The 14804-nt window shown below is 68.4% G+C and overlaps 2 protein-coding genes across 2 annotated transcripts; one reads left to right on the top strand and one right to left on the bottom strand.

Moving 5' to 3' along the window:
- The first annotated feature begins 2087 nt into the window (after positions 1-2087).
- On the top strand, positions 2088-10693 carry SEMA4B (semaphorin 4B). The gene is made up of 15 exons (XM_059482210.1): positions 2088-2253; positions 3471-3615; positions 6116-6276; positions 6510-6572; positions 6691-6789; positions 6902-7013; positions 7227-7343; positions 7450-7607; positions 7772-7953; positions 8039-8189; positions 8324-8534; positions 8614-8729; positions 8870-9033; positions 9105-9199; positions 9323-10693. Exons 2-15 carry the CDS (start codon positions 3528-3530, stop codon positions 10096-10098), a joined length of 2493 nt encoding a protein of 830 aa, XP_059338193.1. The 5' UTR covers positions 2088-2253; positions 3471-3527; the 3' UTR covers positions 10099-10693.
- A 1313-nt stretch (positions 10694-12006) lies between these two features.
- On the bottom strand, positions 12007-14791 carry CIB1 (calcium and integrin binding 1). The gene is made up of 7 exons (XM_059482226.1): positions 14718-14791; positions 14584-14618; positions 14061-14163; positions 13527-13680; positions 13160-13278; positions 12998-13086; positions 12007-12759 (listed from the first exon to the last, which is right to left on the bottom strand). The coding sequence occupies exons 1-7, from the start codon at positions 14766-14768 to the stop codon at positions 12738-12740; spliced, it is 573 nt and encodes a 190-aa protein (XP_059338209.1). The 5' UTR covers positions 14769-14791; the 3' UTR covers positions 12007-12737.
- Positions 14792-14804: the final 13 nt, after the last annotated feature.

Genomic DNA, 14804 nt, shown 5'->3' with positions numbered 1-14804 from the left:
GCGTGTGCGGTGCGTCCCACGGGTGTGATGTGCCCCGACACCTGCGGGGTGCACACGTGCTGTGTGTCCCACACATGTGGCCCCAGCGTGTGAGGAGCTGCTGGTGCCCAGGCAGCCCCTGGTCTTGGGCTGCAGGGAGGGTTAGGGTCCCATGGGCTTTTGGGTCATCCCTTGGGCCCTAGTGCCTGCTCCAACTGGGCCTGGGGCTGCTTAGGGGGCTGGCATTCCCTCTGACCCCGAGGAGCACCAGGGCAAGGGTAGCAAGGGTGCCACAGGACCAAGGGTGCCGTGGGGCTGAGGAGACCGGTGCTGCTTTGGGCTCTGTGGAGTCAGGACTGGCTGGGAAGGGGGCACCCATCCCTGAGCCTGAACCCTCCATTCCTGTACTCCGGGGAGCTGACACACCTGTGCTCAGAGTCCACCACCTCGCTGCCCCCCAAGGGTGCTCAGTGGCTGGGGTTCCTGATGGCTCTTCCCTGCCCTGTGCCAGGGCTGCCCAGCAAGGAGTGGGGGCCCTGTGTACCCTGCAGCTCCCCAGGCAGGCAGTGCAGGGTACAGACTGGTCCTGGCATCGCAGGGGACAGGTGGACTGTGGGGATACCCCCTTGTCCTCAGAACCGTCTCTACCATTGTGCAGGAGCGATGGGAGCAATGAGACGGGTATGTGTGGTGGGACACCCAGTGCCCCGGGTGCAGGTGCCCCGCAGTGCCCTGCCAGGGCAGAGGGGATGCTGTGGGGCAGCGTGGGGCTGGCTGTGTGCCACCACCCCCACCCCAGTCAGGGGGTCCTGGCAGTAGGGTCTGAGCTCACGGTGGGCCAGAGAGGTGGGGGGCAGCCCAGCTTGGCCCCAAGGGAGGCCCTTGGCTAGGCAGGGTGTCTCAGCCGGTGCACGTGGGGAATGGGGGATGCCCGGGGCCCGTGGGGAGCCTGTCAGGCTGTCGGAGCTGCCAGGAGCTGCAGCTTGCTCCAGCTGCGGCCGGGTATCCCCGCTGCAGGGAGACCCGCGGTGTGCGGGCAGCCGGCGCTCAGCAGCTGGGGCTGCAGCATCTGTGGCTGAGCAGGGCCCTCCGCTCTCTGCAGGTGTGCATGCGTGCGTGCTCACCCTCCGAGCGTGTGCGTGCTCAGAGCAGGCACTGCCGGCTGCTGTCTGGCAGCTCCCGCAGCCAGCCGAGGCGGGGGCGAGCGTGTGAGCCCCGCGAGGTGGGCACAGCCCGGCTGCGTGGGCAGCGTGCGAGCCGGGCGCAGGTCCCTGAGCAGGGGCCGTGCTGGGGCAGGCTGCGGGGGCCGCTGGAGCCGGTGGGAGCAGCAGCAGCAGCGGTGAGGCACACACAGCCCGGCCCGCTCTCTGCAGGCAGCAGCAGCGCCCGGTTCCATCGCTGCCTTCCCAGGCACCCACTGCCAGTGGGAGTGGGGTGCGGGCGCTGGCGTGGGAATTCGGTGCAGAAACCACTGCCCCACCTGCCTGCTGACCCCAGGCCACGGGTTTTGGCGCTGCCCAAAGCCCAGAGAGGTTTCCCCGTTGCCGGCAGTGGGCAGGGAGGGCGGCACGGCCGCCGCAGCGGTGCGTGCCAATGCCCGCAGCAGGGCGTGGGGCACGCACGGGCCTGCCGGGGTGCAGAGCGGGGCAGGGAGCTGCGGTGCCCCCGGCACTGCCCCGCTGGCAGCTGCGTGGGCAGGACAGGAGATAAATGGGAGTTTGGCGTAAACAGCCCTGGCTGCCAGCAGCGCTGGAGTGCCGCTTAAAGGCACAGGCTCTGGCCTGGTTCAGCTGCCTGCTCCTGCCCTCCCTCCCGGCCTGCTCTGCCCTCCTTTCCTCCCTGCCTGCCCCTTCCCTTTCCTTCTCTCCTGCTCCTGCCCTCCCTGCTCACCCCAGAGCAGCTGCCCTCCCCACGGGGGCTCCCCCGTCCTCGCTGCATGCCATCGCACCCGGGTGTTCACGCAACCCTGCCACGGCCGTGCACAGGTGGCAGCCAGGTCCCCGGAGCCCCCCAAGATGCCGTGGGACGTGGGGCAGGGGGCCATGGCTGCAGGGTGAGTGCCTTCTCCCACCCTGTTCAGGGTGACGTGCTCGGCTGGCTGAGTCCCGTCCGTCTGTGCCACTTCCCGGGCAAAGGGTGCTGCTGATAAGGCTGGGGTGGAGCTGTGGGACTGTCCCGAGCCTGGGAAGGAACAGCAGGAGCAGCGGGAACAGGAAGGGAGCAAAGTCGATTTGGGGCAGAAGGGCAGCCCAGAGCCCCAGCACTGGACATCAGGTATGACCTGTGAGTGGGCACCATCCGGCAGTGCCAGGCGGGCAGAGTGTGGGAGTGTGGGCACGGCTGTCCCGGGAGTGTGGGCACAGGCATCCACGGAGTGTGGGCACGGCTGTCCTGGGTGTGGGGGAGCATTTCTCCTGGGCAGGGGGCTCCAAGTGGATCCCGCCATTGCAATCCAGGGCTGGGACTGACCAAGAAGGACATGGGAAGCTCTGCCCCAGACCCCACACTGGGAGGGCAGCGCTGGGTCCCCTGGCCCCAGTGTGCTGCCTGGGGGATCCTCGGACCCCATCCCTCTGTCCCCCCGTCCCGTTGCCATGGCGATGTAAGGAGTTGTCATTAATAACAGTTGCGTGGGCGCTGCTGGCCGGGTGGGCAGTGCTCTGAGGGCTCGGTGAGCCCTGCCCACGCCCCAGCCAGCCAGGGACAGGGACAGAGCCCCCCGAGGGCCAGGCAGAGATCGTGCCCAGCACTGCCTGCTCGGCGGGACCCGTGCCGCGGGCACAGGGGCTGGCAGGGTTGTGTCGCCTGCACCGAGTGCTACCTGTGGGGGCACCGCTGCCGGCCAGGTGTGCCCGTGATGGGGCTGGCTCAGGCACCCGGTGGTACCCCGTGGCTCGGGAGGGAGGGAGCGCTGGGCTGCGGCGAGCAGAGCCCCCAGCCCCGGCAGTGTGGCCGTGGGGCACAGCTGAGGGACAAGGGGGCGGCTCTGGTAGCGGCCATGGGGCCGAGCTGTCCCCAGGAGGGCGGGACACTCCCGGGCCAGCTTTTCCGGGGACAGCAAGATGTGCTCCCAGGCAGCCCCCTGCACCCTCCGGGGTCCCGGCCCCACCGGCCTTCCCTGATCGCGGGGAGTCCCTGGCTGCCGCCAGCCCGGGGACAAAGCCCCGTTCCCTCCGGACCGTGGCGGCCGCGGGGCGGGGGCTGGGGCCGGGTCCCACTGGGGCGGCGTGGGGGCGGTACCGGCGGGGAACCGCCCGCCTCCTCTTCCGAGCGGCCCGCCCCGCCCGGGGCACCGGCGGGCTGGGGGCCGAGCGGGTCGGCGCGCCCGGGAGCGGCTGGGTACGGCTCGGGAGCGGATCAGGAGCGCTCGGGCGGGGCCGGTTCGGTCCGGCCGGGCGGGGCCCGCCCGTGGCTGTACGCCCGGTGCCGCGGGGCGGGGCGGGGGCCGGGCCGTGCCGTACCGAGCCGCTGAGCCCCTTCTCTCCCCGCAGGTCTGCAGCGCCCGGGCGGCTTCGCGGCCGCGGCGGAGCCCCGCGGCTCGGTCCGGGATGGCGGCGCGGCCGGTGCTGCCGGTGCTGGCGGCGCTGCTGCTCTCGGCGGCTCCGGAGCCTGTCCCGCGGGTCAGCCTGCCCTACGGTGAGTGTCCGCTGCCTTCGGTGGGTGAGGGTCCGCCGGCACCGGGGAGGGGAGCCAGCCCCCGCCGAGGGCTCCGGCTGGCGTCTGCCCCGGGGCGGCGGAGCGTCCCGCGTCCCCCGGGCTCTGAACGCGGCGTGGAAACGCCGTGTGACAGCCCCGCCGGCTGCCCGGGACACCGGGAGCCCTCCGTCCGCGGGACACGGAGCACGGCTGGGGCAGAGCCCCGGGGTGCTGCGGGGTGTGCGGTCACGCAGGCCCGTGCAGAGCCGCACCGGGGGTGGGTGTGCCGGGGGCACCCGGGACCGAGCACTTGTGCCCCGCGAGCAGGGCAGCGGTGGCGGCCGGGTTCCGTACCAGATGGGGAGGGTGAGCCGGCCGGGGCACTCTGCTCAGGGTGTCCCTGGGGCGGGGGACGCGCCACAGCCCCTTCTGTGCCGTGCTCAGCTCCGGACAGCTCTGAGCCCCTCTGCAGGCACTTGTCACCTGCGAGGCCCGAGTGCGGGGGGCTGCACTGGGCAGGGGCCAGGAGGGACATCCAGGAGGGTGCTAGGGCAGGCAGAACTGTAACAAGTGGGGGGCCTGTTTGCAGCCCCCTCTGCCCTGCAGAGCCCCCAGCAGCTGGCACGGGCTGGGCGAGGCGTGGGGCGCGCTGCTCGGGCTCACCCTGGCAGCTGTGCCGTGCGGGGGAGCCACCCACGGCTGCGCTGCCAGGAGTGGCTGGATCCAGCTGCTGCCGGCCAGCAGAGCCCATCCCGTCCTGCGCTGGGAGGGTGCCGTGGTTTGGGCAGCTGCGAGCGCTCCCTGGCTCAGCGTGCTGCGCTCACTGGTGTCGATGTGGCCCCACCACACGCTCCCATGACCGCTGGCCGCGGCCGTGGTGGCTCCAGCAGATGTGGGACCTGCTGAGCTGGACAGGAGGCTGGGACCCAGTGAGACAAGCAGCTCGGCATCGTGCCACGCTGTGCTGTGCCGTGTTGAGCCACGCTGCCCGGCCCTGCCTGCACAGACCGGTTCTGCCCCGTGCTCTGCACACCTGTGGGAGCTGTGGGGCTGCAGCCACGGGCAGTGCCCGGGGATCCCGGCCTGGACCCTAGCGAGGCGGGGCAGCTGGGTGGGGAGCAGGGGCCGGTGACCGGTGTGTGTCCGGCGGTGGCTCCCTTGGAGCTGCCCACGTGGGGCTGCGGTCGGTGGAAGGGAGGAGCTGGGAGCTGCTCCCCTGGGAGCGCTGGATGTGCCTGCAGCAGGTTTGTCTGGAAGAAGCAGGTCTTGTCCTGACAGGTCCCTGGCAGCCACACCAGCAGCTAGCTCCCCGTGTCGGCACAGCTCTGCAAGGCACAGGGGCCCCGTTGCCCCTCCGCTGCCGTGCCCATCACGGGTGGCATCACCCCACCACTAGGGTGCAGGGCCCCTCACAGGAGGATGCCCTGGGGCATCAGCTTCCTCCTCTCTGCACCACTGTGGAGAGCTGGGCTGGTGCTGGGGCCAGCTGAGCCTCCCGGAACGGGGAGGATGCTGCCCCATCTAGAGGCACCCGGGGTTGGTGGAGCAATGGGAGGTGAGAGCTACGGGGTGCTCCCCACAGTACCACTGCCCCACAGCTCCTCGATCCCTCACAGTGGCTCTCACCAGGCAGGGCCTGGCAGGAGCTCTGGGTTTGTTGTCCTGGTGGGGCTCTGGGAGCAGGCAGGGGCTTGGGGGAGGTCAGGGAGTCCCCGGAGGGTCAGGGAGTTGGCAGCGTGAGTCAGCCCGACGTGTCCCGCTCACACAGCCAGGCCCATCTGATTCAGAGCGGCGCTAGGAGAGGAAGGGCTTCCGGGGCCAGGCCACCCACGCGGGACAGGACGGCATGGGACGGGACAGGACGGGCGCTCCCTGACTCAGCATGGACTCAGCACGGCCACTGGCCCGTGTCCGGCACGGGCTGAGCCCCGCGGGGCAGTGTGGGCAGCATGGGCTGAGCCCCACATGCAGCACGGGGCTGAGCCCCACATCCAGCACTGGGCTGAGCCCCACATCCAGCACTGGGCTGAGCCCCACATCCAGCACTGGGCTGAGCCCCACATCCAGCACTGGGCTGAGCCCTCTGTTTTGCAGAGGCTGAGCCCTGCGGGCTGGGGCATGAGGATACTCCCAGCGCTCATCTCCCCCTGCAGTGAGGCTGGGGTCCCTGTGGGCCTGGGCTGGGCTGAGCCTGCCATGCTGCAGGGCTGAGCTCCAGGGCTGGACGTGGCTGGGCAGCTGCCCCAGTGCTAGGCAGGGCTCTTGTGGCATCCTGAGGGCCAGGAGGTGGCTGTGCCTCGCGGCGGCCTCGGGCACTAGCAGGGCCCTGCACAGTGCGCTGTGGTGTGTCTGGCGCTGTGGGCAGAGCTGGATCTGGCCCTGGCTGCTCCGGGTGGGTGGCATGGCCGAGGTGCTGGGCAGAGGGACAGGAGCAGCCGTGGTGCAGGGTTCTGGGGTGAGGTGCCAGCACGAGGCTGACGCCTGTCGCTCTGCCCCACAGACTCGGCCGAGAGGGTGGTGCGGCGCTTTGAGGCACCTGGCGTGTCCAACTACACGACCCTGCTGCTGAGCCCGGACGGCGGGACGCTCTACCTGGGGGCACGAGAGCTGCTCCTCACCCTCAACACCAGCAACTTTCAGCCCAGCTCCCCAGCTCGTAGGGTGAGCCCAGGGTGGGCTGGGCGGCCCTTGGGGAGGGAGGGGGCACCCAGCTGGAGTGCCGGGGATCCCCACCAGCATTTGGGTCCGTGTGAGCCATCGTATATTCAGGACCAACCGCCCTAGAGCAGGATGATTGAGGTGGGGAGGATGTGGTTGCTATGAACAAGCCCAAGAAGGGTGTGGGTTGACCAGACAGGGACGGGGGACTCCCAGTGACTGTGCCTTCTCCACAGCTGCTGTGGAGTGCAGATGAGGAGAAGAAGAGGCAGTGTGTGTTCAAGGGCAAGGACCCCCAGGTGAGCCCCACTGCCAGCAGGCATCGGGGGCAGTGGTGGGTACGGGCAGTGCCCTGTGCGGGGTGGGTGTGGGTGAGAGCTGAGCCAAGGGCTGAGCTGGGTCCTCTGACCCCCACAGAGGGACTGTCACAACTACATCAAGCTGCTGCTGCAGCTGAACAGCACCCACCTGTACACCTGTGGGACCTGCGCCTTCAGCCCGGCCTGCGCCTACATCGTGAGTACAGGAACAGGGTCCCCTGCAGGTCCCCTCGTGCCGTCAGGGCCCTGCCCTGGGGTCCCTGGCACTGGGACAAGTGCTGCTGGCTCACAGCCTCCTCCTGCTGCAGAACGTGCAGCACTTCAGCCTGGAGCGGGACGCGTCGGGGAAGGTGGTGCTGGAGGACGGGAAGGGACGCTGCCCCTTTGACCCTGAGTACCGCTCCACGGCTGTCATGGTCGGTAAGGCACGACACCCTGGGACCCCCGCCCTTCCTCCTGTGCCCCCTGGAGCCCTCGCCCTCCCCGCAGCGCCCTGGGACCTTTGCCCTCCTCCCCGTGCCTTCTGTCCCTGCGTCTGCCCGGCCAAGCCGTGCCAAGGCCAGGCTATCGCGGCCCCAGCAGGGCCGTGCTGGTGCCGTGTGGCGGGTCCCAGCAGGAACGTGTCTTTGGCAGACGGCGAGCTCTACGCCGGGACCGTCAGCAACTTCCAGGGCAATGAGCCGACCATCTCCCGCAGCCAGGAGAGCCGCATTGCCCTCAAGACCGAGAACTCCCTCAACTGGCTGCAAGGTGAGGGGTGAGGGCTGGGGCTGGCACGGCTGCTCGGGGTCTCTCTCCCCTGCAGCGAGGGAGGCAAGGAATGGGGCCAGAGTGCTGAGGGTGCTCGTGCCCCCAGACCCAGCGTTCGTGGGCTCAGCCTACCTGCGGGAGAGCCTCCCTGCCGGCAACCCTGAGGGTGACGACGACAAGGTCTACTTCTTCTTCAGCGAGACTGGGAAGGAGTTTGACTATTTTGAGAACACCATCGTCTCCCGCATCGCACGTGTGTGCAAGGTGGGCATAAGGCAGCAGGGGGGTGTGGGGGCTGTGCCTGGGGCGTGACTCGCTGCTGGGGTGGGGGGATGTGGGGCCATCCTGCACGCCTGGACCCCCATTCTCTCAGTGTGTGGGGTGCCCTGTGGCCACGGCATCGCCCCCTGACCCGCTGTGCCACGCAGGGGGACCAGGGCGGGGAGCGCGTGCTGCAGCGGCGCTGGACAACCTTCCTGAAGGCACAGCTGCTCTGCTCACACCCTGAGGACGGGTTCCCCTTCAACGTGCTGCAGGACATCTTTGTGCTCACCCCGGGTGAGCTGCGCTGGAGGGAGACGCTCTTCTACGGTGTCTTCACCTCGCAGTGGTGAGTGGTGGGGACCCAGGGCAGCACGGGGGGTTTGGCAGGGCCGGGCCCTGATCTTGTCGCGGGCTGTGCCCGTCCTCACCAGGAACAAGGGCGGGCTGGGCAGCTCGGCCGTCTGCGCCTTCCCCATGCGCAGCGTGCAGCGCGCCTTCGGCGGGCTCTACAAGGAGGTGAACCGCGAGACGCAGCAGTGGTACACGGACACCGGCCCCGTGCCGGAGCCCCGGCCGGGCATGGTAGGTGGCCCCTTGGCGCCTGCCCGAGCGCAGGACGCAGCACTGCCCCGTTGCTCTCCTGCTCCCAGTGGCTGCCACAGCATAGTACCCAGCCACTTCCCCAGGCCCTTCCGAGCCCCTTCCTTTCGCTGCAGTGCATCACCAGCCACACGCGGCACCTGAAGATCAATTCATCGCTGCAGATGCCAGATCGAGTGCTGAACTTTATCAAGGACCACTTCCTGATGGACAGCCCTGTGCGCAGCCAGCCGCTGCTGCTGCAGAGCCAGCGGCGCTACCAGCAGATCGGCGTGCACCGCGCGCCCGGCCTGCGCGGCACCTACGACGTCCTCTTCCTGGGCACGGGTGGGTGCAGGCGGGCTGGGCAGGCCGGGCTGTGTGCCCTGCGCCCCGGCCCTGCTCAGCACGGCCCCTCTGTTTGCAGACGACGGGCGGCTGCACAAGGCCGTGCGGGTGAGCCACGGCGTGCACATCATTGAGGAGCTCCGCCTCTTCCCTGACGGGCAGCCCATTCTCCAGCTGCTGCTGGACCAGGACCAGGCAGGAGCTGGGGCGAGGGGGGCACTGGGGGCTCTGCCTGCTTGAGGCTGGTCCCGTTTGTGGGCTGGGGGACAGAAACCTGGGAAGGCGGGGGTGTGCAGGAGCCCACCCTGCTGACCCCAGCGTGTCCCCTCCTGCAGGGTCTTGTGTATGCAGCCACCTACACAGCAGTGGCCCAGGTGCCCTTTGCCAACTGCAGCCTGTACCGCAGCTGTGGGGAATGTGTGCTGGCACGGGACCCCTTCTGTGCCTGGAGCCGGGGTGCCTGCCGCAGGCTCACCACACATCCCCCGGCACACCCACAGTAAGTGTGCACCCTCTGCCATCCCCTCCACCCCAGGGCACCCCACTGCCCTGCCCTCCCTCTGTTCCCAGGCTCTGGGCACAGGACATCGAGGATGCCGACACGGAGCGGCTCTGCCAGCCGGCCAACGCCTCCCAGCCCCGTCCCCGCATTCTTCTGCCCCCAGGTGAGCTCCCGCTGGTGCTGCTGTGAGTGTGTGTCCTGGGGGATCCCCCAGACTCCTGATCCACCATCAGCAGCCCCTGCCCACGGCTGGGACCCCGTCGCTGATACTGGCTTGTCTCTGCAGCCTCAGGCTCCCCGTGCCAGCAGATCCAGCTCCCTCCCAACGCGGTGCGGCCGCTGCCGTGCCGGCTGCTCTCCAACCTGGCCTCGCGGAGCTGGCTGCACAATGGGGCTCCTGTCAACGCCTCCTACCTGGTGCTGCCCGATGGAGCCCTCATTCTGGTGGGCAGCCCGGAGCGTGCAGGCACCTACGAGTGCTGGTCGCTGGAGGAGGGCTTCCGCAAGCTGATGGCCAGCTACTGCGTGGGCGTGCAGGAGCCAGCCCTCGGGCCAGCAGACCCTGGCAGGAAGGTGGCTGCTGGCCGTGACGCCCTGGAGACGGTCAGCACATCGCGGAGCACCTCAGCGGTGGGCAGTGCTGCAGCACGGCTGGACGGCAAGACCTACTGGACCGAGTTCCTGGTGATGTGTGTGCTCTTTGCCGCCGCCGTCCTCGTGCTGGCCTTCTTCGTGCTGCACCGGCACCGCGACGGCATGAAGGCCTTGGTGGAGCCCGGCGACCCCAGCAGGCACCAGAAGCCGCCCCGCAAGCCGGTGGAGAGCCTGCCCCTGAATGGCAGCAGCCTGCCCAGCACGGCTCCTGAGCACAAGGGCTACCAGGCCCTGCAGGACAACTACATCGTCAGTACCCCCGTGCATGAGCCCCCAGGACCCCCACGCACCTTCTCTGAGTCAGAGAAGAGGCCTCTCCACGTCCGTGACAGCTTTGTGGAGGTGTCTCCTGCCTGCCAAAGACCCCGGGTGCGCCTGGGCTCCGAGATCCAGGACTCAGTGGTGTGACGGGGACGACAGCCGAGCCCTCACTCACCACTGCCTCTGCTCTGCTGAGCCTCGCCGGACCACGCACCACTGCCAGGGTTCGTGTCGTCTGTGTGTGCATGCCCAGAGCCCGGCACCCACCCTCTGCGGCAGCGCCCACCAGCCAGCGGGGCCTAGAGCCTGGCGGCTCCCTGGCATCACCTCGGTACCTGTGGGTGTGAGGGGCGCCTCGTGCCCTCCAGGGCCCTGCAGGATGGCTCCAGCCCGGCGTCCCTGCTGCAGGGATGGGCACGGCTCCTGGCTCAGGCTGCTGGTGCCGGGCCCTGACCCCCTCTATGCAGAGGGCAGGAGGGGCGGCCGCAGACCCCCGTGCCCCAACTCACTGTGACGTCCCGCTGGGGACCCAGGGCCACGCGTGCGGCTGGGCAGCGCCAGCCCCGCGGCATGTGCTGTGTGTTTGTGCTTGGTTCGTTTTTGATATGTGGAAAATGTGAATTGTGTCCGGGGAAGGGGAGCTGGGAACAGCTTCCCCTGCGCTGGGTGGGCAGGGACACCCCCACGGCCCCACGCGCGTGTGTGGAAACGTCTCTTGTTTTTATATAAAGTCCTTCAGACACGTGCGTGCGGCAGGGCTCAGTGCCTTCCTCAGGCAGAACCTTCCCGGCCGGCCCCGTGGAGAGCAGCCTCGTCTGGCTCTCACTGCAGCCAGAGGCAGATCTGCCCATGCCTCCAAGGGGGCAGAGGGCTGTGCTGGCCATAGCTCTGTGCTTGGCTGAGCACTGGGCCAGGGCACACGGGGCCCTGCAGGGACAGTGGCTGTGTCCCTGTGACCTCCTGGCAGCCCTGGGCTGTCCTGGGGCCGTGCCTGAGGCCCGTGCCATGGCAGGGTGGTGCAGGGAGGCCCTGTGGTGCGGGAGTGCAGAGCAATGGGGTGACGCCATCCTGGCACCATGAAAAACAGGAGAAGGCAGAGGTGACCAGGAGTAAGAAAACTGGGGGCCTGGGGCTGGGAGGAGGGCAGCCCCCAGCAGGAGAGAGGCGGTGACAGCCCCCTTCCCAGGAGCACAGTGTTGCGCTGCATGTGGGACCCACTGCCCGTGCAGGGAGCATCAGGTCCTCGTCCCCATGCCACCCTGCTGTGGGCCGACCCTGCACACTTTGCCAGCAGGACCTGACTCCGTGGTGGCTGAGGGCGAGGCCTGGGATTGCAGCCAGTGCTGGTTTTGAGCCCTCCCGCAGCTGGGAAGCACCGGCAGTGCCAGCACAGGCTGGGGAAGCGGTGAGCTCCGCAGAGATGGCGTGTCCAGGCAGGATTCCCCCGAGGGACCAGCACTGCCTTGCTCCCAGCTGGACCCGTGCACGGAACTTCCTGCACAGCCTGTTCTGGGACATCAAAAAAGCCACTGGAGGCGTTGGCTGGTGAGCTGCCAACAGACACAGCCCCGGGGCTGCAGGGGCACGGGCCTCGGCGGGCAGATACCGTCAGCACCGTGGGGCAGCGAGCTGGAAGGGCTGGCAGCGCCAGAAGCAGGAGCCACCGTGTGGGAAACAGCCACGCCAGAGCCCCGAGAGCCAGCGGCTGCTTTGCCCCAGCACGGGGCTCCGCGGGGCCAGCCGGACCCACCGCAGCGCTGGCAGGGCAGAGAGGATCCTGTGCAAGGACAAAGGACCCTGCTGCTGCTGCCCGCAGCGACGGTGCCACTCGCTGCCCAGGGCTCCCCTCCGTGCCCCGGCCTGCGCACCGAGCTCTGTGCTGCCCAGAAGGACCCCAGTGTGCAGGAGGCGGCCCTGGAAGGGCTGTGGTGGAGCAGGACGTGGAGCCATCCCCTGCAGCGGCGGCTGGCGGCAGGCAGAGGGGGCTGGCAGGAGCCCATGTCCCCAACACCCTGGTGGCACCCGTCCCACAGCCAGACAAAGGCAGCAAAGAGCAAGGGTGAAACCAGAGCCCTTTAATTGTGTCCTCACAGGGACTGGGGGAGGAAGAGGCCAGGGCGGCAGAGCAGCTGCTGTGCTGGAGCCAGAAGAGGGCAAAGACAGAAAGGGAGGAGGAGGAGTGCAGGCTTTGAGCACAGCCGTGGGGGGACAGCTCTGCTCTGGGGTGGCACCTGTACAGTGACTCCTGGGTGACTGCTCAGAGAAAGCACCCCCATTTGGGTTATTGCTTGTGGAAAATGATCCACTTTTTGGTTATTGCTCAGAGGACCCACATTCGGTTACTGCTCAGAGAAATGGATCCGTGTGGCAGCAGGCAGGCTCCCAGAAATACAGGAGAGGCAGAAGAGGCTGGCAGGGGAGGCAGCTCCCTGCCTGCTGCTGGAAGGCACAAGGTAGGAATTGGTCCTGAGGGCAGAGAGGGGCTGTGCGGGCAGAGTGGCCCCAGGCAGGAGCAGGGCTGCCCTTGGAATGCATAGGGATTCAAATTCTAATGCTAAGACAGCAGAGGAGCTGCAGGAGAGGCAGATTCCTGGGACTCCCTGCTGCCAAGCAGGCACCTGAGAGGGGAGCAGGAGGGTTCCTGCCCAAGGCATTGCAGCACAGCCTGGCCACTGAGGGCCCGGGGCTGTGCTCCCTGGAAGAGGAAATGGCTGAGCCCACAGAGAGCTGCAGGAACTGGAGCAGAGCTGGAGGAGCTGGAGGAGTGCTGCTGGACAGCCAGGGGCTCACAGGACAATCTTGAAGGAGCTGCAAGAGATACGACAGGATCTGCACCTGCTTGCTAGCTGACACAAAGGGTTTACAAGCACCCAGCGCTGCAGGGACCAGAATGCCCGTGTGGGAGAGGCTCTGCAGAGCCAGCAGGGGATGCAGAGCTCTGGCATTAGGGCACACTTGGCACAGGGCAGCCTGCCCTCGTGCACCACAGCTGTGTCCCAGTGCCAGTGAGGGTGATGAGCCCCAGCCAGGCTCTGGGGACCCTCACCTGGCAAAGTCGGGGGAGCGGGAGACAACGTGCTGGAACTCGGCGAGGTTGATGGTGCCGTCCTTGTCGATGTCGGACTCCTCCAGGATCTGCGGGGAAGGGGAGCAGTGAGCTCTGTGCCCGGGGCTCTGCAGGGCCCGTGCCCCGGCTGGGAGCCCTCACGTTTTGGATGAGCTGCTCCATCTCTGCGCTGCTCAGCCGGGACCCCTCGCCCTGCCCTGTCAGGCAGTTCACCAGTTGCTCCAGGTCCTTCCTGTCCAGAATCCCATCGTTGTCAAAGTCTGCGAGGACAGACAAGGTAGGTTTTGGCAGGGCCACAGTGACCCCAGGGAGCCACAGACACCGGCACTGCACCCTCCATGCACCTCACCATGCCAAACCAGCTGTTCCCACAGGGAGTTCCTAAAGCCACTATCCCCATGGGTGCTCCAAGGGCACTGCCCGCCCTCCTGAACGTCAATTCATCACCCTGCTCCCGCTTCCTCCAGGTGCAGGGATCCCAGAACACAGCACCTGTCCCCAGCCTTACCAAAGATGCGGAAGGCATAGTAGGATTTGACATCAGAGGTGGCAGAATCGCTGAAGACACTCAGCATATCAAGGAAGTCTTCAAAGGACATGCTGTCATCCTCGGCCTCTGAGGTTGAGAACACGTGGCAGATGCGCTGCTGGAAGGGGTTTGCCTGCGGACACGGGAATGGCTCAGGCAGGGCTGGGGCCCTGCTGGCCCCATCAGGCACACCTTGGCTGTGGCTGCAGGTGAGCAGGTGCCCCGCTCTGCCACTGCTCCATCACCCATGGCACGGTGATGTCTGTTCTGTGCGCCTCCCAGGGTGCAGCCCCGTGCAGCAGGGATAAGCAGGGTCCCCCGTGGCACAGCAGGAACCCCCAGGGTCCGGCACAGCAGGGACCCTTGGGATCCTCCATGGCACAGTAGGGATCCCTGGGATCATCACTTGCTCGATGAGGGCAGGGAAGCTCTTTGCTGGCACAGCGAGGCCGTGCTGGGTGCACAGGGCCCTAACCCGGAGCAGCAGCGTCCCGGGTGTGCCAGGCACCATACCCGCAGCTCAGGCAGCGTCAGGATCTGGCTCTTGGGGACCCGCGCGGAGCAGGCGTTCTGCCTCTCCTCCTTTGGCAGCAGTTCACTGAACCTCTTGTAGGCACTTTAAGAGGCAACAAAGAGAGCGGCTCTGTGGTGCGAGGGTGGCAGCACCGTGGTGCCCGGCCGGCACCGGCCGCGCTCCCCAGGGCGGGCCGGCCCGTTCCCACCGCTCCCTCCAGGCCAGGCCGGGCCGGGCCGTGCCGGGCTCCCACCGGAGCAGGGAGAGGGGCCGGTCCGGCTGCCGCCCACCCGGCTCCGGGGCAGGCTGAGGGTCACCGGGCCGGCCCCGGCCCCAGCCCCGGGTCAGGGCGTCACCGGCAGCACCCGCGGACCTTGGCCCCGTCACAAGCGGTTCCGAGGGAGTGCCCCGGCGCCTCCCGGCTCAGCGGGGCGGAACGGGAGCTCTCCGTGCCCCGCGGCAGAGGCTGAAGCCCCGCGGGACCGGGCCGGCAGGCGGGGGGACACTCACGGCGGTACTTACAGCAAGATCTCCTGCTTGCTCAGGAACGTCAGCTCCTGCGGGGACAGCACGGCTCAGCACCGGCACCGGGGCCAAGGCCTGAGGCAGGGCAGCCAGGCGGGCCCCGCGGCCGGCCCTGTGCCCCGGTGCGGTACCTGGTACTCGCTCAGCAGGTCCCGCGGAATCAGACTGGCCGAGCCGCCCATGGCGCCGCTTCCCTGCGCGCTTCCCCGCCCGCCGCC

The sequence above is a fragment of the Ammospiza nelsoni genome, chromosome 14, assembly GCF_027579445.1.
Source record: "Ammospiza nelsoni isolate bAmmNel1 chromosome 14, bAmmNel1.pri, whole genome shotgun sequence".
NCBI lineage: Eukaryota > Metazoa > Chordata > Aves > Passeriformes > Passerellidae > Ammospiza > Ammospiza nelsoni.
The sequence above is the reverse complement of the archived record's forward strand: the minus strand, read 5'-3'. Positions and strand labels throughout refer to the sequence as shown.

What these genes read in the sequence shown, in the direction of transcription:
- SEMA4B (XM_059482210.1), top strand. Translation starts at nt 3,528, where the DNA reads ATGGCGGCGCGGCCGGTGCTGCCGGTGCTGGCGGCGCTGCTGCTCTCG. An exon ending in CTCCACGGCTGTCATGGTCG is followed by an intron (nt 7,014 to 7,226) that starts GTAAGGCACGAC and finishes TGTCTTTGGCAG; the next exon opens with ACGGCGAGCTCTACGCCGGG. An exon ending in GGTGTCTTCACCTCGCAGTG is followed by an intron (nt 7,954 to 8,038) that starts GTGAGTGGTGGG and finishes CGTCCTCACCAG; the next exon opens with GAACAAGGGCGGGCTGGGCA.
- CIB1 (XM_059482226.1), bottom strand. Translation starts at nt 14,768, where the DNA reads ATGGGCGGCTCGGCCAGTCTGATTCCGCGGGACCTGCTGAGCGAGTAC. An exon ending in AGCAAGCAGGAGATCTTGCT is followed by an intron (nt 14,164 to 14,583) that starts GTAAGTACCGCC and finishes TGCCTCTTAAAG; the next exon opens with TGCCTACAAGAGGTTCAGTG. An exon ending in TGACGCTGCCTGAGCTGCGG is followed by an intron (nt 13,681 to 14,060) that starts GTATGGTGCCTG and finishes CCGTGTCCGCAG; the next exon opens with GCAAACCCCTTCCAGCAGCG.